This window comes from Desmodus rotundus, chromosome 3, assembly GCF_022682495.2.
Source record: "Desmodus rotundus isolate HL8 chromosome 3, HLdesRot8A.1, whole genome shotgun sequence".
NCBI lineage: Eukaryota > Metazoa > Chordata > Mammalia > Chiroptera > Phyllostomidae > Desmodus > Desmodus rotundus.
The window spans coordinates 112,215,056-112,237,090 of NC_071389.1; the positions used below are offsets into that span (position 1 = coordinate 112,215,056).

The following is a 22,035-nucleotide window of genomic DNA, read 5'->3' on the forward strand; positions in this document are numbered from 1 at the left end:
AAAAAATTTCAAATTCTATCATTTTTTTAACTATTCAGTTGGACTTTGAAAAATTACAGTGCAAAACACTATAGTGTTTTCTAAACAGTTAGCACTACAGCATGAAATGCATTTAAATCAGCTTAAAATTCATCTCTAAAAACAGGGACCTAAAATGTCAATTTTTTTCATTCACAGTCATAAAGTAACAAGCTTCTGTCTTCCCATTTTACTGTGAGAAATCTGACCTTTTGATTATTACCATTTATAACAATGTCCCCTTCCCTCACTGGTCATACTATGTTATGCCGGTTCCCCAATTCAAACTGTAATTACCTAAACCGTCTCGGCAGCCTCACAGCCCAGATGGAATGGCAGCCATACACACAGGCACGCACACAGATGGCAGTCAGTTGCACACACCCAGTGGAAATCCCAAAAGTGATTTTTCTATCTTTTTTATCAATGTGCCTATGAGAAATGGACAAGTCCAAGCTCAAAAAAAAAGGAAATTAAAATAGGGCAGCATTGCTTGGAGGCATGAGGGATATGGTAGTTGAACCATGACTAGACAGTTTAGTTATTGAAGGGCAAATTGTACATGCATTTAAAAGAATATTGCCTTTAAAGATTACATTTTGGAATTCTTTCTGAACTTTCCACAGTGTATGCATTTGTTTTCAGAAATAGTTTTTTTGAGAGGAAGAGAGATTAATGTTGTTTGTGAAAAACTGTTCAGTTTCCCACTCTCCACATCCTCAGTTTCATTGAACCAGTCTCTTCCTCCAGAGATTGGCAGTGTTGATATGCCTATCATAGCATGGGGAAGAAATGCCAGCACAGAACTGGTGCCCTGAGCCTGCTCATTGTGAGTCTGTTATAGAGCCCAACAGTTTTTCACACCAGCACCTAAATGTTTAACCTTTGCCCTTAAAGAATTGTGTATATGTGAGGGATTAAGAAATTAAAATAATGCTAAAATAACTCACTTTCTCTGGTTTCTCTAGTCAGATTCTTAACTTCTGTATTGTATTATAATATATGGGCCTAAACTCTGAACTCTCATGTTTTAGTAGGCTAAAGATTGTCTTAGCCACTAAGTCCTGGCTCTTCTCTCTTTTATTTTGTCTTGGAAATAATATTAGAAATAAACAAAATGTGATATATTTATAAAGCAACCATTAAAAATCATGATTTCCAATAATGTAACATTGTGAAGAGTACTCACAATATAACATTAAATTGGTAAACAATATATCAAGTAAATGTGAAGTCTGACAGTATTAGAAGTTGATTAATGTAAGTTATTTAAAAACTTGGGCCCTGGGTAGTATGGCTCAGTAGATTGAGCACCGGCTTGTGAACCAAAGGGTAGCTGGTTCGATTCCCAGTCAGGGCATGTGCCTGGGTTGTGGGCCAGGTCTCCAGTAGGGGGCACTTGAGGAGCAACCACACATTAATATTTCTCTCCCTTTCTTTCTCTCTCCCTTCCCCTCTCTAAAAATAAATAAATAAAATCTTTTTTAAAAAGTTGGAAAAAAATTACTAAAATGTTTCAAGTGGTATTTTGTTGTTGTTCTACTTGTTTATTTTGTTTTTTAAATTCAGCTGTTGATAGGTATGTACTTACTGCCATTTTATTGTTTATATTTTTTATCCTTTTTCTTCTTCAAGAAGACCCTTTAACATTTCAAATAATACTGGTTTGGCAGTGATAAACTCCTATAGCTATTTCTTGTCTGGGAAGCTCTTTATATGTCCTTCAATTCTAAATGATAGCTTTGCTGGGTAGAATAATGCAGGTTGTAGGTTCTTGCTTTTCATCGCTTTGAATACTTCCTGCCAATCCCTTCTGCATAGTTTCTATTGAGAAATCAGCTGACAGTCTTATGGGAGTTCCCTTATGGGTAACTAACTGCTTTTCTCTTGCTGCTCTGAAGATTCTCTCTTTGTCTTTAACCTTTCACATTTTAGTTATGATGTGTCTTGGTTTGGCTTCTTTGGGTTCATGTTGTTTGGGACTCTCTGCACTTCCTACACTGGTATGTTTATTTCCTTCGCCAACTTAGGAAAGTTTTCTGTCATTATTTTTCAAATTCCTTACTCTCTCTCTTCCCCTTCTGGCACCCCATCATGCAAACATTAGTACACTTGAAGTTGTCCCAGAGACTCCTTACACTGTCCTCATTTTTTAGGGAGGATTCTTTTTTCTTTTTGCTGTTCTGATTGGGTGTTTTCTGCTTCCTTATATTCCAAGTCACTGATTTCCTTTTTGGCTTCATCTACTCTACTTTTGATTCCCTGTAAATTATTCTTCATTTCAGTTAGTGTATCCTTCATTTCTGATTGGTCCTTTTTTATACTGTTGAAGTTTAAGTTCATTGAGCATCCATATAACCAATGTTTTGAACTCTGCATCTAGTAGATTGCTTGTCTCCATTTTGTTTAGTTCTTTTTCTGGAGTTCTGTTCTTTCATTTGGAACATGTTTCTTTGTCTCCTCATTTTAGCAGCCTCCCCGTGTTTGTTTCTATTTATTAGGTAGAGTGGCTACATCTCCCAAGCTTGATAGAGTGGCCTAATGTACACATTAGGTGTTCTATACAGTCCAGTGGCCCAGCCTCCCCAATCACTCAAGCCGGGCCCTCGAGGTGTACCCCCAATGTTGGCTGTGTACACTGTCCTGGTGTAGTTGAGTCTTGATTGCTGTTGGCACATCAGTAAGAGGGATTTGCTCTCAGACCAATCAGCTGCAAGGACTGGCAGTGAACACGGACCTCTGACCACTGTGGAGGATCAGCTCTAGAGGGGCGTACCTCACAGAACAGGAATTACTTCAGCAGGATTCTTGAGTGTGTCATTTGTGAGGTGGTTGGGTCATGGTGCTTTGATGTGCTCTGAAGCTGTTCACTGAGGCCTCCAGAAAGGGCAGGTCAAGGTCAGCTGCCACCTGTGTTCTTCCTGGGACCACCAGACATTAGCTACAAAGCAGTCTGCAAATGGTTGCTACTTGTGCTGGGTTTGGAGGTGCCCAGGCAAGGCCAAGCTGTGAACCAAAGCTGGCTACTGCTATTGCCTGGCGTGGGTCCACCTAGCAGGAGGTACAGGATACACTGAGGCCAGATGCTGCTTGTTTGAGAGATTTTAGGAAAATCTGAAGCATGAGCCAAGACAGACCATTTGTGTGAAAAAGCCACTACCAACAACTTAGGTGGGCCTGAAAGTCGGATGGGACAGGGCCTCAGGGAGCCAGGGCAGGGAAAACAGTGTGAGCTAGATTGATGGGGTCTCAGACATGGTACCCACCTGCCAGCTCTGTTGGGGGCGAGAGATTTCAGAATAGGAACAATGGCCTCTCTGCCAGCACTTCTGTCTGGCAGAAAGCTGCCCCCATCCCCAGTTCTTGCCCTGCTGGACAATTTAGTTCTTCCTTGTATGTCTCTGGGGCCTTTCAAGCTGCTGCTCCAGGGCTTGAGCTCAGAAGGAGTGAGTCCCCGTAAGACTGTGCATGGGCCCTCTAAGAGGAACTGCCTGGCACTCCAGAAGCCCTCTGTCTTTCTCAGCATCAATCCCCACTGGTTTTTACAGCCAGAAGTTATGGGGATTTCTCTTCCTGGCACTGGAATCCTGTGCTGGGGGTCCTGGTGTAGAGCTGGGACCCCTCACTTCTCAGGCAGTACCTCCACAGCCAAAATATCTCTCCCAATTTTTATCCACTATACATGGGTGTGGGACCAGCACATTCTACTTCTCCACCCCTCCTACCAGTCTTGATGTGGCTTCTTCTTTAATTCCCTAGTTGCAGGAATTCCATTAAGCCAGATATCAGGTGGTTCTGAGTGATGGTTGTTCTGTAGTTTAGTTGTAATTTTGATGTAGTTGTATAAGGAAGCAAGTTCTGCATTTGCCTATGCTACCATCTTGACCAGAAGTTCTCAGGTGGCATTCTTGATGGAATATCTATAGGCTATTTTATTATTTCTTTTATAGTTTTCCATGTTTTTCAGAGTAAAATATGTATTGATTTTGTAATTTAGAAGTACATAATTTTTTTTTAAACTTCTAGAAAGCAGCAGGAGCAGCCAGTCCTCTGAGGAGCCCAGGGAGAAATCTGTGTTACTGTTGAAAGTCAGATTATTGAGCTCCCTATTCATTTGGTGGGTCAGAGGTGTAATAATGATGAAAATGCCAGCCCAGTGACGTGCAGCAGGTGCAGACTCTGCCTTGCAAGCCCTGGGAACATTCTGAGAATTGCCAGCATTTTGGCCATGTTTCGCAGCTCTCACAGCTGCTGTGTGTCAAGCAGATGCTGCTCTAACATTTCAGTTCTGAGATGTGAGATCTGCCCCAACTGTTCCTAAACACCCCAGGCTTTGACCAACTACCAAGTACCTGACCAGAGTATTGTCATGAGAGCTGTTAAATGAAATTCTGGGGCAAAAGTCATCTGTCATTTAATGTGCTTCCAAAGGCAGTCAAAGGGAAGTTGTTCATGCCGGGCAAAGGGGATTTAATATTTCAAAAAAAAAAAACAAAAGCAGAGCAGGACTGTTATTCAGGAAAAACGTAGAACCAACCTTACAACTGAGAGAATTTCAGAGTCCTTGACACCAAACACTGAGTCCGGTGTTTGGTGTTATATAAGGATTTATCAATCACTGTTTTAAAAGAATATCAGATAACCCCTGTGAAATGAACGAGAGGAGCTTAAGCCAGGATGCGGCAGATTAGTGATGAGTACACTCATCACATCTCTTGGCCAAGGAAAACATGCACCTTCTCCAGAGACAGAATTTTTCTTCCATTCTAGAGATGGAGGAACACATGAAGTATATGTTGTCCTGTTTTTCAGATGAGCAAATTTCACTAGCCGTATTTTGTAACTTACTCATAAGTAAATGGGGAGAGAAATTGTGAGGTAACTGGAGTCTTTATCAGGAATGTCATCCCTGTATAAACATTAGTCCTTTGCTTAATCCCCTCCCAAAGTACGCACGTTTAGTCTCATATTGATACACTAAGCCAACATGCCCTACCTGTCTCCCAGGATGGTGGTCAGGTGTGACACTAAGTGTGCAGGTATGTGGGACTGTTTCTTTTTATAATCCTGAAGATGTAAATAGTCATTAGAAGAGCTTTAGTCTTTGGTCAGTTTTCTCTGACTTGAGAGGCATAAAGATACATAAACTTCTCATTTCAGATTGACTTTGACTTACCTCATTTTTTTTCACCCCAGATCATCCAGCCCCTCTTAGAACTTGACCAAAATAGAAGCAAATTAAAATTGTATATTGGACACCTGACAGCCCTCTGCCATGACCGAGACCCCCTGATCCTTCGTGGGCTCACTACACCAGCTTCCTATCACTTGGATGATGACCAGGCAACTTGGGAGAACGAGCTGCAGAAGATGACCCAGGAACAGGTAAGTCGCTTGAACGTTGATAAGACCCTACTAAAACTCAACTGCTACTTAAGTTGTTGTAATAGGAGCTACCTTGAGAATTTAGTGCTCATATTCAAGATTCTTAGCATTGGTTAATTCTTCAACAGATATTGGAATTACCATTTGAAGGAAGTGCTACTTCATTCTTCCCTCAGTATAACTTGCTCAAGTATCAGAAAGGGTAATTTAGATGGAAGAGGGCAAAGGACAATCTGTCACATGCCGTGCATTATTTCATAGAAGTGGTGGCCACTAATAATTACAGCCACTGAAGGAACGTCTGAGTTAAGGATACTTGGGTAAGAGATTTCTGACAAGTCAGTAGCATGTATCTTTACTTGTCTCTAGGGAACTATGGGTTACAACATACTAAGTTTTTAAGAAAAGAACCATTAGATGAATTAGTTTAGGTTACCATCCCCATGCTGTATTTTCTGATCACTGTTACCTGTTGACTCACGTTTTTTATGTTGTGATTTTTTTTAGTTCAACAAATAAATGAGAAGGTTAGTCTGGAGACAAAAACTATGAATTAAAGAAAGAAAACAGAACGAAGACAGGAATAGAGAGCAGATATGCAAAGTGAAAGAAAGAAAAATTGAATGAACACTTAGAAAAAGAGAAATAGAACGGGTTTTAAAACATTAGTTCTAATCTCCTTTTTTTCTATTTTAAGTGTTGTAAATTTACTAAAACTCTTCATCAGGATTTGAAGCTATATATTGTTCTTCAGCCAAATACTTCCTATTTGTTAAAACATTATCTGTTACTCATAATACATGAAGGAAAATTGTGTTTAATACAAAACCTCTCATAGTGTGATATTAAATACAGCAGTGACAACTCACAGGTCAAGAAATGTGAACTGGAATCTAAGAGCCATGCTTCCTTCCCCTGGAGTGTATATTGCCTAATAATAGATATATTTAGCCACCTAATTAGTTATTTACCTTATTTATTTGATATGAAAAGATAAGGCCTATCTCTCAAATTTAGCGTGTTGCTGAAGAAATTTTAATTTTTCTTCTTGAAAGAGGAAAAGTATAAAGGATGGAATTAAATTGAATCCTAATATATCCTTGTGATATTAATGACCATACAGTGAAAATGCAAAGGAAAGCCCACTAGAAACAGAGAGCATGATGGGTTTTAATTTTAGAAGCTTTTACTTCAAAATTTTGCAGAAAGGCAATGCTTCTTAAAGCACTAACATAGTGATGTATCAAAGTTTAATTGACATTAAATTATTTCTTTGTGAACAGCTTATCTTTGAAATAGAAAAAAGTATTTTTATTCTCAGTCCTGTTTTTCAGTATGTCTCAATGGACTTAACTCACCTTTCTAAGGGCAAAAAATATCTTCATGGTGAGACCAAGATAGCAAATTTCTTTTTTTCTTTTTTTAAATATATTTATTGATTATGCTATTACAGTTGTCCCATTTCCCCCCCACTCCACTCCATCCTGCCCACCCCCCTCCCTCCCACATCCCCCCCCCATAGTTCATGTCCATGGGTCATACTTATAAGTTCTTTGGCTTCTACATTTCCTACACTATTTTTACCCTCCCCCTGTCTATTTTCCACCTATCATCTATGCTACTTATTCTCTGTACCTTTCCCCCCCTCTCCCCCTCCCACTCCCTTAATGACAACCCTCATGTTCTAGTTGTTTGCCTAGTTTGCTCTCGTTTTTGTTTTATGTGTGGCCGTTAATAACTGTGAGTTTGCTGTCATTTTTACTGTTCCTATTTTTGATCTTCTTTTTCTTAGGTAACTCCCTTTAACATTTCATATAATAAGGGCTTGGTGATGATGAACTTCTTTAACTTGACCTTATCTGAGAAGCACTTTATCTTCCCTTCCATTCTAAGTGATAGCTTTGCTGGATACAGTAATCTTGGATGTAGGTCCTTGCATTTAATCTTGGGTAATGTAATTATGATGTGCCTTGGCATGTTCCTCCTTGGGTCCAGCTTCTTTGGGACTCTCTGAGCTTCCTGGACTTCCTGGAAGTCTATTTCCTTTGCCAGATTAGGGAAGTTCTCCTTCATTATTTGTTCAAATAAGTTTTCCATTTTTTTGGTCTTCCTCTTCTCCTTCTGGCACCCCTATAATTCGGATGTTGGAACGTTTCAAGGCGTCCGGGAGGTTCCTAAGCCTCTCCTCATTTTTCCAAGTTCTTGTTTCTTCATTCTTTTCTGGTTGGATGTTTGTCTCTTCCTTCTGGTCCACACCATTGATTTGAGTCCCAGTTTCCTTCTCATCACTATTGGTTCCCTGTACATTTTCCTTTGTTTCTCTTAGCATAGGCTTCATTTTTTCATCTGTTTTTCGGACAGATTCAACCAAGTCTGTGAGCATATTGATAACCAGTGCTTTGAACTGTGCATCTGATAGGTTGGCTATCTCTTCCTTACTTAGTTGTATTTTTTCTGGAGCTTTGAAGTGTTCTGTCATTTGGGCCTTTTTTTTTTTTTTTTTTTTTTTGGTCTTGGCGCGTCTGTTACTTTAAGGGGCGGAGCCTTAGGTGTTCACCGGGGCAGGGTAATGCTGGTGGCTGCGCTGCCACGCTGTACGTGGGGGAGGGGCCGAGTGGGAGCAATGGCACCCGCCTCACTCTCCTCCGGATTTCAATCTTTCACTCTGATACCCACAATCAAACTGGGCCACTCTGGTGCTGGTTCCCGAGTGAGTGGGCCTGTGCACACTCTAGGCCCCTGTGGGTCTCTCCAACAACCTCTCCTGTGAGGCTGGGAGTCTCTCCTGCTGCTGCCCCAACCCCCACGGGCGTTTTCAATCAGAGGTTTGAGGCTTTATTTCCCGGAGCTGGAGCCCTGGTTTGCATGGTCTGCTTCGCTCCCCGCCGTTCGTCCGGTTTATCTGTGGGCGAATGTGATGCTGAGGGGTGCTACCCGCTGCTCTGCCTGCCCCGTTCTCCGCCACTCTGAGTCCGGCCCTCTGGGTTTATCTGTGCAAATGTGGGGTCGCGGGGTCTGCTAGTGCTCGGACTGCCTGCGCCATTTGTCCCACACTCCGCCAGTCTCAGTCCCGCCACAGCCACACAAGTCCTCTCCACCCCGGTGCCCGGCTCCGCCCCTCCTACCAGTCTGGATGAATGTTTATTTTCTGTTTCCTTGGTGTTGGTCCCCCTTGCTGTTCGATTCTCTGTCAGTTCTGGTTGTGCGAGGAGGTGCAGTGTGTCTACCTACGCCGCCATCTTGGTTCTCACCAGAAAATTTCAAACTAAGAATTTTTCAGAAAGTTTTGAATGAATGAAACCAGGAAATCATTAATAGACTTGCCGTTGCACATTATGTTACAGTCAAGCTACTTTGATTCTCGAAACAGTTTTGCTTACATGCATGAATTGTGTTGATATTGTCATGTTCTCCTTGATTATTTGCTTCAGTTACTGAAGTTACTCCTTGAGATTTGTGGAATAGTATCTCCAGCAGGATTTCCTGGGAAACAGGTGACTTAGGTCATCTGTGAAGGAATATAACATCTACCACCACCTTCTATAAGCTTCTCCATGGCTGCTAAAGATTGTTAGAGAAATCAACCAATATACTGCCCCCTTGCCCCAAGTAAAAATTTAAGGGAATAACTATTGAGAAAAATGACCTCTAATAATACAAAATGACTTGCCTATGCAAGTATTGTGATCACGGTTTGACCTTTAGTTTTTGAAGCCCAAGAAACATAAGATATGAATCACTGCCAGATATGCATAGAAATTTATTTTGTTCATATGTTCTGTTTATATTTTTCTTTTGGAGATTAGAGCCTTCTGTGACTGACATTTGTGGTATTGAACTCTGTATGTCCAGTGCATTTCACTGCTACGGTGCTCCCTCAAATGGCATCCCCACGAGGACAGGACAAGAGCCTTGTCTATCCTTTTCAATGCTGTATCCTCTGTACCAAGAACAATGCCTGTGATATAGGATCTGCTCGATAAATATTTTTTGAATCAATGAGAGAGAGGAAGAAGAAATCCAGAGGATAGGATAAAGTTCATATTCCTTATCATATCACACAAAGCTTTCTTTCATTTGGCCTAATGATTAAATGCACATCCCTTCCCACCCTATCCTTGAAGCATACTGAACCACTTATAATTTTTTAAACTATTAAACTACATAGAGCTTTCATGCTTCTGTCCTTTTGTTCATGCTGATCCTTCTGCCTGAAGTACCCTTCCCTACCTTTCCTATTCAGGAAATACCTAAATAAAAATCTGAGTTTTGAAACTCAGCTCAGACACGATTTTTTCCATGCATTCTGTCCCTGAAACCCCAGGCTCAATGTGCTGCTCCCTCTTCAGGGCTGCTGTAGTACCTATAATGCTTAGACTTACATGTTTTCATGTCTCTCTCCCATTCTAGACTTTCTGTTGTTGAGGACAAGAACCAGATCATTTTCACCTTGAAATTAGTACCAACTACTTGTTACTTGCTCAATAACTTAAATGAGTATGAATTCCAGTGAGTTTATTATTTTGTATTTCATATTTGTGATTCTTAATTCTCCATTTAGATAAGTTTCTTCACTGCCAGAACCATGTCTTGTATTTCTGAATTACCTAGCATGATACTGTGCATGTAGAGAATGCTTCATATATACTTAGCTGATTATTTATTGGTTACGCAAGACAGTTTCCTCAGTGCCATTTCGTAGCTTTAGATAATCTGACTATTGATGTCAGGAACCACTTAGACTCCATCCTACATTATGACCCTAGAATTTCTAACTGCCTGGCTTGTAGAAATATAACCCGAATGGACTTAACTCTGAAGAATTTCCCAGAGGTTTTTTTCCTTTGCCTTCTTAGAAACTGGTTACCATCCCAACTAAATTTATGGATTTGTTTAGTTTTCTTACTTTATTAATTTTTGCTTTATGTATCTTGAAACTGTTATTAAGTGCATACATGGTAAAGATTGTTATGTCTTCTTGATGAGTTGATTCTTTTATCATTATGTAATGTCTCTCTTGAAAGCTGATAATATTCCATGCTCTGAAATCTGCCTTGTCTGATATTAATGTAACCACTCCATCTCTTTTTAAATTAGTGAGTACGTAGTCAATCTTTTTCCATATATTTGCTTTGATGCTCTGCCTTTATATTTAAAGTGAGTGTCTTATATACAGCATACATCCACCAGCTCAGAGGGCACAGGTCTAGGGTGCAAGATTATCTCTCTTCCTCCTTGGTTCCAGAGGGTAGAGCTACCTCCTTGGTTTCAATAGACCAGGCTGCCACTGAGGGCCAAAGGGCTGGATCTGCCACCCCAGAAAGCCTGGAGGACAGAGCATCCAACAAAAGAGGATTATTCTTGAGCCTTAAAATCTAATGGAATTTGCCCTGCTAGGTTTTGGACTTGCTTGAAACGCATGATCCCTTTCTCTTCTTTCCGATTTCTCCTTTTTGGAATGGAAATGCCTGGCCTATCTCTGTCCCACCATCATATTTTAGAAGTAGATAACTTCTCTGATTTCAACAGGTTCACATCTAGAAAGAAGTTTTGCCTCAGGATGAATCATATTTTGATTCTCACCCACATTTGATTTAGATGATAAATCATGAGATTTGGGACTTAGAGTTGATGCTGGAATGGGTTAAGACTTTTGGGCTTTGGGGATGGGGTTGTATGTGTTTTGCATGTAAGAAGAACATGATTTGAGGGCTAGAGAGCATGGGATGTTACAGGCTGAATTGTGACCCCCGAAGTTCATTGAACCCCCTAAATTCTAGAATGTGGCTGTGTTTGGAGATAGGGCCTAAATGAGACTGATAGTGTGGGCCTAATCCAGTCTGACAGGTGACCCTATAAGAAAAAAAGATTAGGACATATATGAGACACCAGGGGTACGAGCTCACAGAGAAAAAAAAAACAAACAAACACGTGAGGACACAGCAAGAATGCAATCACCTATAAGCCAAGAAGAGAGCCCTCAGAAGAAACCAGCCCTAGCAACACCTGAATATTGAATTTCTAGCTTCCAGAACTGTGAGAAAATAAATTTGTCAATTATCCACCTAGTCTATCTATGGTAGCTTGATATAGCAGCCCTAGTAAACTAATACACCTTTTTTCTTTTTTCTCAAACCTTTCATTTTCCCCCAACCTCCCATACACCTTCATTTTGAAAAATACTCTTCTCTAGTTACAGAATTCTAGGTTGACAGTTTGTTTTTGTTTTTTAATACTTTAAAGATGCTGTTCCATTTTCTTCTGTTAAAAAGTCTGCCATACTCTCTTTTTTAAAAAATAGTGTATTGTTTATACTATTACAGTTGTCCCAGTTTTCCCCCTTTGCCCCCCCCACTCATCCCACCCTCCCATTCCCACAGTCAATCCCCACAGCATTGTCCATGTCCATGGGTCATGCATATATGTTAATTGACTCTTCACCTTTTTTCAGCCAGTCACTACCTCCTCCATCCCTTCTTACAGCTGTCAGTCTCTCCCCTGTTTCTATGCCTCTGATTCTGTTTTGTTCATTAGTTTATTTTGTTCATCAGATTGCACTTATAAGTAAGAGCATATGGTATTTGTCTTTCACTGACTGGCTTATTTCACTTAGTGTGATAGTATCCACTTCCAACCATGCCATCACAAAAGGTAAGAATTCCTTATTTTTTACTGCTGCATAGTATTCAATTGTGTAAATGTACCACAGCTTTTTTATCTACTCATCTACTGATAGGCGCTTAGGCGGTTTCCACATCTTGGCTATTGTAAATAACTCTGCTATGAAAATAAGGGTGCATATATTCTTTTGAATTGTTGTTTTGGGATCCTTAGGATATATTCCCAGAAGTGGAATTGCTGGGTCAAAAGGCAGTTCCATTCTTAATATTTTGAGGAAACTTCACACTGTTTTCCACAGTGACTGTACCAGTCTGCATTTTCACCAACAGTGCACTAGGATCCCCTTTTCTCTACATCCTCACCAGCACTTGTTGTTTGTTGATTTATTAATGATGGCCATTTTGGCAGGTATGAGGTGATATCTCATTGTGGTTTTAATTTACATCTCTCTGATGGCTAGTGATGTTGAACACTTTTTCGTATGTCTACGGACCATCTGTATTTCCTCCTTGAAGAAGTGTCCATTCAGATCCTTTGCCAATTTTTAATTGATGTCTGTCTTCCTAGTTTTGAGTCGTATGAGTTCTTTATATATGTGTGTGTGTGTGTGTGTGTGTGTGTGTGTATATTCCCGCCCCCACCCCAACTGTGCAGCCTGCTTTAGAGCCTGCAGCCCACGGGCAGAGGCTAGGCAATGGTTCTGGGCCAGGGTGCCCTGGCATGGGGCACTATGTATATTTTGGAGATTAAACCCTTGTCTGTTGTATCATTGGCAAATATGTTCTCCCATACAGTTGGTTCCCTTTTCATTTTGATGATGTTTTCTTTAGCTGTGCAGAAGCTTTTTAATTTGATGTAGTCTCATTTGTTTATTTTTCCCTTTGTTCTCCTTGCCCTAGGATATATATCAGCAAAATTATTGCTACGTGAGGTATCTGAATTTTAGTGTCTATGTTTTCCTCCAGGATTTTTATGGCATCACAACTTATATTTAATTAAGTCTTTCCATTTTTAGTTTATTCTGGTGTAAGGTGTAAGTTGGTGGTCTAGTTTCATTTTTTTCCAAGTACTAAACCAGTTCTCCCAACACTGTTTATTAAAGACACTGTCTTCACTCCATTGTCTGCTCTTGCCTCCTATATCAAATATTAATTGACCATAAAGGCATGGGTTTATTTCTGGGCTCTCTATTCTGTTTCATTGATCTATGTGTCTGTTCTTATGCTAGTACCAGACTGTTTTGATTACAGTATAGTTTGATATCAGGTATTGTGATTCCTCCAAATTTGTTATTCTTTCTCAAGATTGCTGAGAATATTCAGGGTCTTTTTTGGTTCCCTATAAATTTTTGGAATAGTTGTCCTAGATCTGTGAAAAATACCACTGGCATTTTAATAAGCATCTCCTTGAATCTACAGATAGCTCTGGGTAGTATGGACTTTTTAATGATGTTAATTCTTCCCGTCCATGAACACAATATATGTTCCCACTTATTTGTATCTTCCTCACTGTGTTTCTTCAGTGCCCTTTAGTATTCTGAGTACAGGTCTTCTACTGCCTTGGTTAAATTTATTCGTAGGTACCTTTTTTTTTCCCACTAGTAAATCATAATTGTTTTCTTAGTTTCTCTTTCTCATAGTTCATTTCTAATGTATAAAAAATGCCATCAATTCCTGAGTATTGATTTTGTATCCTGCTGTTTTGCTGAATTTGTTAGGTCTAGTTGTTTGTTTTTTTGGTGGAGCCCATAAGGTTTTCTATATACAATATCATCTCATCTGTGAATGATGACAATTTTAATTCCTCCTTTCTAATTTGGATGCCTTCTATTTCTTCTTCTTGTCTGATCACTGTGGCTAGGATTCCAGTACTATGTTAAATAAGAGTGGTGAAAGCAGACATCCTGTCCTGTTCCTGATCTTAAGGGAAATGCTTTTAGGTTTTGCCTATGGAGTATAATGTTCGCTGTCGATTTTTTCTATATGGCCTTTATCATGTTGAGGTATGATCCATCTATTCCCACTTGTTTGAGAGTTTTTATCATAAATGGGTGCTGTGTTTTATCAAATGCTTTTTCCACATCTATTGAAAAGCTCATGTGATTTTTATCTTTCATTTTGTTTATGTGATGTATCATATTTACCAATTTGCAAATATTGTACCATCCTTGCATCCCCGGGATGAATCCCACTTAATCATGGCGTATGCTCTTTTTAATGCATTGCTGTATGCAGTTTACTAATATTTTGTTGAGGATTTTACCATCTATGCTTTTCTTTCTTTGTTGTGTCTTTACCTGGTTTGGGAATTAGGGTAACACTGGACTCATAAAAAGAGCTTGGAAGTCTTCCCTCTTCTTGGATTTTTGCAAGCTTGGGAAGAAACAGTGTTAGTTCTTCTTTGAATGATTGGTAATACTCACCTGTAAGACCATCTGATCCAGGACTTTTGTGTGTTGGGCATTTTTTGATTACTACTTCAATTTCATTTGTTGTTATCTGTCTGTTCAGGTTTTCTGCTTCTTCCTGATTCAGTTTTGGAACATTGTATGTTTCTAGAAATTTATCCATTTTGCCCAGGTTGTCCATTTTCTTGACATATAGTTGTTCATAGTATTTTCTTACAATCCTTTGTTTTCTGTGGTATCGGTTGTTACTTCCCCTCTTTCATTTCTGATTTTATTCATTTGAGTCTTCTCTCTTTTTTTCTTGATTAGTCTGTTTATAGGTTTGTCTATTTTGTTTATCTTTTCAAAGAACCAGCTCCTGAAGTCATCAGTCTTTTACATTGTTTTTTTAGTCTCTATCTCATTTATTTCCACTCTGATTTTGATTATGTCCTTCCTTCTATTCACTCTGGGCTTTTTTTGTTGTTGTTTTTACTAGTTCTTTTAGGTGTAGGCTTAGATTGTTTATTTGATATTTTTCTATCTCCTTTAGGTAGGCCTGTAATGCTACATCCTTCCCTCTCAGAACTGCTTTCACTGTCAGATTTTGGGTTGTTGTGTGTTCACTTTCATTTGTTTCCAGGTGCTTTTGATTTCTCCCTTGATATCATTGATGACCCATTCATTTTTTAATAACATGCTAATTTAGCCTCCATTCAAAACATTCTGTTTGAATGTTTTTATTGAGGTTCCTTTCTAGTTTTATGCCATTGTGATTTGAGAAAATGCTTGATATGATTTCAGTTTTCTTGAACTTGTTAAAACTTATGTCCTAACATGTGGTTTCTCTTTGAGAATGATTCACGTGAACTTGAGAAAAATGTATATTCTGCTGCTTTGGGATGAAACGTTCTGTAAATATCAATTAAATCTGTTTGAACTAGTGCGTCATTTCAGGTCACTGTTTTCTTGTTGATTTTTCATCTGGAAGATCTATCCATTGGTGACGGTGGGGTGTTAAAATCCACTACAATGACTGTATTGCTGTCAATCTCTTCATTAAAGTCCAGCAAGATTTTTATATATTTACATGTTCCTTATTTTGGGTGCATATATGTTTATAAGGGTTATATCCTCTTGTTGAATTTATCCCTTTGGTATCATGTAGTGACCTACTTTGTCTCTTGTTATGACCTTTGTCTTGAAGTCTATTTTTTGTCTTGAAGTCACTTATAAGTATTACTACCCCAGCTTTTTTTTATCTCCATTTGCATGGAGTATTTTTTCCATCCCTTCACTTTCAGGCTGTGTAAATATTTTGTTCTGAGGTGGGTCTCTCGTAGACAGCATATATATGGGTCATGTTTTCTTACCCATTCTGCTAACCTGTGTCTTTTGATTAGAGCATTTAATCCTTTTATGTTTAAGGTTATTATTGGTAGGTACTTATTCACTGCCATTTTATTCCTTTTCCCTATGTTCCTCTATCTCTCTCTATTTCTTCTTTTAAGTCAGTCCCTTTGACATTTCTTGCAATGCTGGTTTGGTGTTGATGAGCACCTTTGGCCTCTTGCCTGACAAGCTCTTTATTTCACCTTCAATTTTAAATGATAACCTTGCTGAATAGAGTAGTCTTGATTGCAGATCCTTACTTTTCATTACTTTGAATATTCATGCCAATCCATTCTTGCAAGAAGTGTTTCTGTTGAGAAATCAGCTGACAGTATTATTGTAACTCCCTGTAGATGACTGACTCACTCTTGCTACCTTTAAGATTCTTTATCTTTAAAAACTTTTCCATTTTAATGTGATATGTCTTGGTGTAGGTCTCTTTGGGTTCATATTGATGGGATTCTCTGTGCTTCCTGAACTTGTATGACTTTTTTCTTCACCAGGTTAAGGAATTTTTCTGTCATTATTTCTTCAAACAGGTTTTTTATCCCTTGCTCACTTTCTTCTACTTCTACTACCCCTGTGATGTGGATATTGTTATGTTTTACATTATCACAAATTGCCCTTAACCCATTCTTGTTCTTTTTCAGTCTTTTTTTCTTTTTGCTGCTCTGATTGGATGGTTTTTTCTACCTTGTCTTTCAAATCAATTATACGATCCTCTGCTTCATCTAGCCTGCTTTTAATTCCTTCTAGGGTATTCTTCATCTAAGATATGCATTCCTCATTTCCAGCTGGTCATGTTCATAGTTTCTATGTCCTTTTTCATGCTGATGTAATTCTCACTAAGTTCCTTATAGTTATCACTAAGTTCTTTGAGCATCCTTATAACCAATACTTTGAACTCTATGTCTGATAAATTGCTTGCCTCAATTTCATTTAGCTCTTTCTCTGGGGATTCCTGCTTTTCTTTCTTTGGGGGGTTATTTCTTTTTTTTTAAGATTTTATTTATTTATTTCATAGAGAGAGGGGAAGACAATGACAAAGAGAGGGAGAGAAAGAAACATCAATGCGTGGTTGCCTCTTGCATGTCCCATACTGGGAACCTGGGAACCTGGCCCGCAACCCAGGCATGTGCCCTGACTGGGAACTGAACCAGTGACCCTTTGGTTCACAAGCCCACGCTCAATACATTGATCTACACCAGCGAGGCAGGGGGTTATTTCTTTGTCTCTCCATTTTAACTGACTCTTTTTGTTTGTTTCTATGTATTCAATACATCGGCTTTGACTCCCTGTCTTTGTGAAGTGGACTTACATGGTAGGAGTCCTGTGGGACTCGGTGTTGCCCTCTCCTTTATCACCTGAGCTGGATGCTCTAGAAATGTCCTTTGTGTGGAGTTATGTGGGCTCTCCTGTTGTATTTGGGTCTTGATTGTTGTTGGCGTATTTATTGGTGGGACCTTCCCTCCTGCTGACTGACTGCAAGATTCAACCCCCACCACATCTTACATGCTTTTGTACAGTTGCTGACAGAACAAAAGAATACAACACACACACACACACACAACCAGACCTAAAACAAGTAAAAAAAAAATCCCTGAAAAACAACAGCAAAATCAACAACAAAAGAGTAAAGGTTAAGAGTGGAAATAGAAATGGAATAGTAAACAAAAAAAAGAATACAAGAGGACCAAAGGAAAGGAAAATGATTATGAGAGGAGAGCAGGAAGAGAAGCAATAAGAGTAAGGAACAAAAAGAGGAAATCACCAAAAAAGAAAACCGAAAGGGAAAGAAAAATAAGAAAAAAGGAAAGAAGGGGAAAATGGAGTAAGAAAAGGGAAGAGTAAAATAGGAGATATGAAAGAAAAATTGAGAAAAAAAGGAGAATGAAGAAAAAATTAAAATGCTTATCAAAAAAATAAAAATAATGTAAAAGAACTTTGCTGTGTATAATGCGTTCCCATGTATAATGCACACTCACGTTTACTTGCACTTTAATGCATGAGCATAAGTAAAAGAATTTAAAACATTTATATGGAATTAGTACCTCCCATGTATAATGTACATCCTTATTTTTCCCTCAAAAAAATGTGCACTATACATGGCAAATTACAGTAAGTGGATTTTGTTTCAGCAGAGTTTAGTGCTTGCCTGCTGGGTTCTTCCTTTGGATTTGGCTCTGATGTTGCCTGAAGCTGGCGTAAACCAATGTCAGATTATGTCCATGTCTAGCCCTCAGCAGTTTGTTCAAAGCGACAAGTGATCCACAGTTTGTGACTGCCTCTTACAGGTTTGGCTCTGCCCTGGATGGGTGTTGCTATACTGCAGGCTGGCTTTTTTCAGCTCAGAGTACAGGGTGGATCAGCAATCCTCCAAATGCAGCATAGGGTCCACCTCCTCCTGCCTCTGCCTACTGACCTTCTCTCAGTTTTAGTCTAGCCACTGCCCCAACTGTTTCTGAGAGGGCTTCTGGCAGAATCACAAGGATAGGACCCCTGGATCTCGCATTGCAGGTACCATTCAGACTTCAGGGAAGATGGTGGGTTGTTCCCCCATCCCCTCGCCAGACTGCTGAGTCTGTCCCAGATTATTTCCCTGAACTCAGCAGGGCAGAGGTGCTACTAGGAAAGCAAATAGTGCCTCCAGATCCCACAGAATGGGTCTGCTGGGAACCATCAACCTAGTAATTTTCCCTCATTCTAGAATCTTGAGCATGAAAAATTCTGACTCAGTATCTCTAGTCATATCTGGTCTTCTCTTAATTTTAATCTTCCTTTCATTGTATATCTGTATTGTAATCAGAGAGAGCAATCTTAAATTTTATATTTTAGGAGTCACAAAAATTTTTTCCAGAGGATTTTATAAGAATGTTTCCTTTGTGAAAACCCACAGTTGCCATTTTTCACATAATATGTATTTATTGATTATGCTACTACAGTTGTCCCAATTTTCCCCCTTTGCTTCCCTCCTCCCGACCCCCCACTTTCTCAGGCAATCCCCACACCATTGTTCATATCCATGGGTCATGCATGTAAGTTCTTTGGCTACTCCATTTCTTATACTGTACTTTACATCCCCTTGGCTATTCTGTGACTACCTATTTGTACTTCTTAATGAAATATTTTAACTTCAGGAAAAGGATATAGATTAATGTAATATCACCTTTATCCTCAGAATTCACAATTCTTATTATACCTACTTCAGATTTTTTTAGTGCTAAATATAAAGTCTTCTTTGTTCTCCTTTTCAGTTGCCTTTTTTCTTTGCCATCTGCAGTAGCAAGTACAGTTCTAAGTTGGTGTGCATTTTTATAGTTCATATTTTCACCTTTTTAAAAACACATTTGTTTTCATAAATAATATTTAATGTTTAATATGATGTAAATTTGAAACAGTTGGTGTCATATCATACTACTCAGGCTATATTTTTGTTCATTACTGTTTACTGAACTCAGGCCCTCTAGACACTTGTATTGGGAAAAAAGACGTTGTTGAAGTGTTTCAGATAAGTATAAATCTTATATAATTTTACATATGGTTCTAGAGCCCTAAAGAAGCTTTCTTTGAAGAAATAGATTGGGGTAGTATCATAGCGGGATGCTTTTATGGTACACAGTATCTGAAATAAGAAAAAGGTTTTATTAAATTCAGTTTTATATTTAAACATCTTTGTTTATTTCAGGACAATCTCATATTTGACCACTGTCTGTTATCTTCCAGAATCATAGCTCATAATTAAAATCCAGGTTCAGGTTTCCCACACTACACTTCTGCCTTCTCCTCCTGCATAAGATGCCTTCATTTCTTTACCACACCCTCTTGACGCCTCTTGGGAAGAAAACCTTTTTTAGTGTCTCCGTGACTCTGCCATTAACACTTGCTAACATAGAACAACATCTATTCAAGGAGTTGAATTATGGGTTCTTAAGTTAACTATTCTAAAGCTACATGAAAACTGGAAAATTTTTAAATAAAACTTTTCACACAAATGGCTTTTCCCTTCAATATAAGTGTAAACAGTGTGAGGTTTTAAATTTTTAAACCATATTTTGCCATCTATAATGTGCACTATTTTCTCCAAATTTTTTATGGAAAAATAAGGGTGTGCATTGTACATGAGTGTATAATGCGTACAAAACCATGGGTGTGCATTATACACAGGAGCACATTATATGTGGCAAAATACAGTCATTATTTTCATAGAGATCAAGGATTTGGGTCCTGGTATGTTTGGGAGTGATCACAGTGAGGCTACCATGAATATTACGTGTTCTTAAAAGATTACACTGAATATATGCTACATACCAATTTTTTAGTTTCAGAAAGATGCACCAAGGAGGGACACTCCAGAATCTGCAGGTACAGATATTGGAAAGGCGGCCACACTCTTATGTGTAATCTTTCTCGTAGCACCAGTGATTGTACTCCACTTTGTATTGAGGTGAAAAACATTTATAGTCTCCTCTGGCTCTCTCATTCATATTCTGCCATGCTGTATAACATGATTTTCCTGCGGCCATAAAGTTCGACTTTTCAGTTTGTCACCAGTGCGATGGCTCATATAGTTACAAAGTGAATGTGGTAACTAACTTGGAGCATGATATTGTTCTTGGGTCAAAGTATATCTTAGTTTGAAGAAACTTTGTGTATTGTGATTTTTACCTACACTGGCCAGAGCCAGATAGTCACCATAAACTAAATAGATTTGGTTTCGGTACCTTTGGTTAATCGTATGCACTTTAAGTATTGGTTTGCTGTGAGTGGACACATGCAAATTATATTCTGAAGCCTTAAGTATTTATATCCTATTCCTTTGTTTTTATGTCTCTAGACTTTACCAAGTACCGTATTTTGCTGTGTGTTCCTGTGTATAATGCACACCCACGTTTTTGGCCCAAACTTTCAGGAAAAAAAAATCTTGTGTTTTAACTTTTTAATTCAATTTTGTATGTACTTATATGTAGAAACTTGTATTATAAAGGAATTTTAGCATTTATTTTTGGACATATTGTGGTACAAGAGTTACACTTTTAACAAACATAAAAGAATTAAAAACATTTATATAGATATGGAATTAGTAGTACCCATGTATAACATGCATACTTATTTTTCCCTCAAAAATTTGTGCAAAAAGTACACATTATACATGGCAAAATATGGTATATATTGTTCAGGTAATGAATTTAAGGCCATTTTTACTTTGGCTATAATCTTGCCAAGTTCCAACAACTACAGACTGATGGTTGCCACAGGGGAGAGGGAATTGGGGGACTGGGTGAAAAAGATAAAGGGATTATGAAGTACAAATTGGGAATATACTCAATAATAATGTGCTAACTATGTGTGGTGCCAGGTGTGTACTGGAATTATCAGGGGAACACTTTGTAAAGTACAGGATTATCTAACCACTGTGCCATACAATTGAAACTAATACAACATAATACTGAATGTAAATTGTAATTGAAAAGTAAAATTAAAAAAAAACTTCTAACTAAATAAATTTGGAACAAGTCACATTTGAGATACTTTATGGCCAAGGATAGTTTCTTTTTAAATGTCTTATATACATAAACAATAGGCATTATTTTATCTCTTTGAAATAATTTTTTTCTGGTTCACATTATATATTTTTACTTCTTACATATAACTAGAAGCTATATTCACTATTTTATACTTGGTTCGCTTTAAGGTTAAGGGGAGCATGATCCAGAATGATGGAGTGAGTAGTCAGAAACTCAGTTCTAAATCTTACAGTACTCCAAAATGAGGAAGTGGTTCTGGAGCACTGCTTCTCAGAGAGGATAAAGGATATCAGAAATCTCCCTTCTTTTTTTTTTAAATATTTTAAAAAGATTTTACTTATTTATTTGTAGAGAGGGGAAGAGAGCGAGAAAGAGGGGGAGAGAAACATCAATGTGCGGTTGCCTCTTGCACACCCCGCACTGGGGAACCTAGCCCACAACCCAGGCATGTGCCCTGACTGGGAATCAAACCAGCGACCATTTGGTTCACAGGCCGGCACTCAATCCACCGAGCCACACCAGCCAGGGTGAGAATTCTCCCTTCTTCATTCTCACCTCCTTTATTCTAATAAGGGAAAAAGAGATTAGAAAAACAAAAGGTGAATCCAGGAGTGAGCTCTCAGGCACTGTCAGAAGAGAAGTTTGATTAGTTATGCCTCTCAGATCTGAAAGAAATTGTTTTCGGCTGTATTGAGATATAATTAACAT

General features: G+C 38.6%; 1 protein-coding gene across 18 annotated transcripts in view; it reads left to right on the plus strand.

Moving 5' to 3' along the window:
* Window positions 1–22,035, plus strand: part of ERC1 (ELKS/RAB6-interacting/CAST family member 1) — a 536,970-nt gene that overhangs the window by 478,610 nt on the left and 36,325 nt on the right. For 14 of the 18 annotated variants that reach the window (XM_053920835.2, XM_053920834.2, XM_053920839.2 and 11 more), the window contains one exon: window positions 5,215–5,403. In XM_053920835.2, the coding sequence (XP_053776810.1) occupies window positions 5,215–5,403 (189 nt within the window). Of the gene's footprint in view, window positions 1–5,214; window positions 5,404–22,035 lie in introns of those variants that run through there. The other 4 variants (XM_053920844.1, XM_053920846.1, XM_053920850.1 and 1 more) reach the window with 1 other exon arrangement.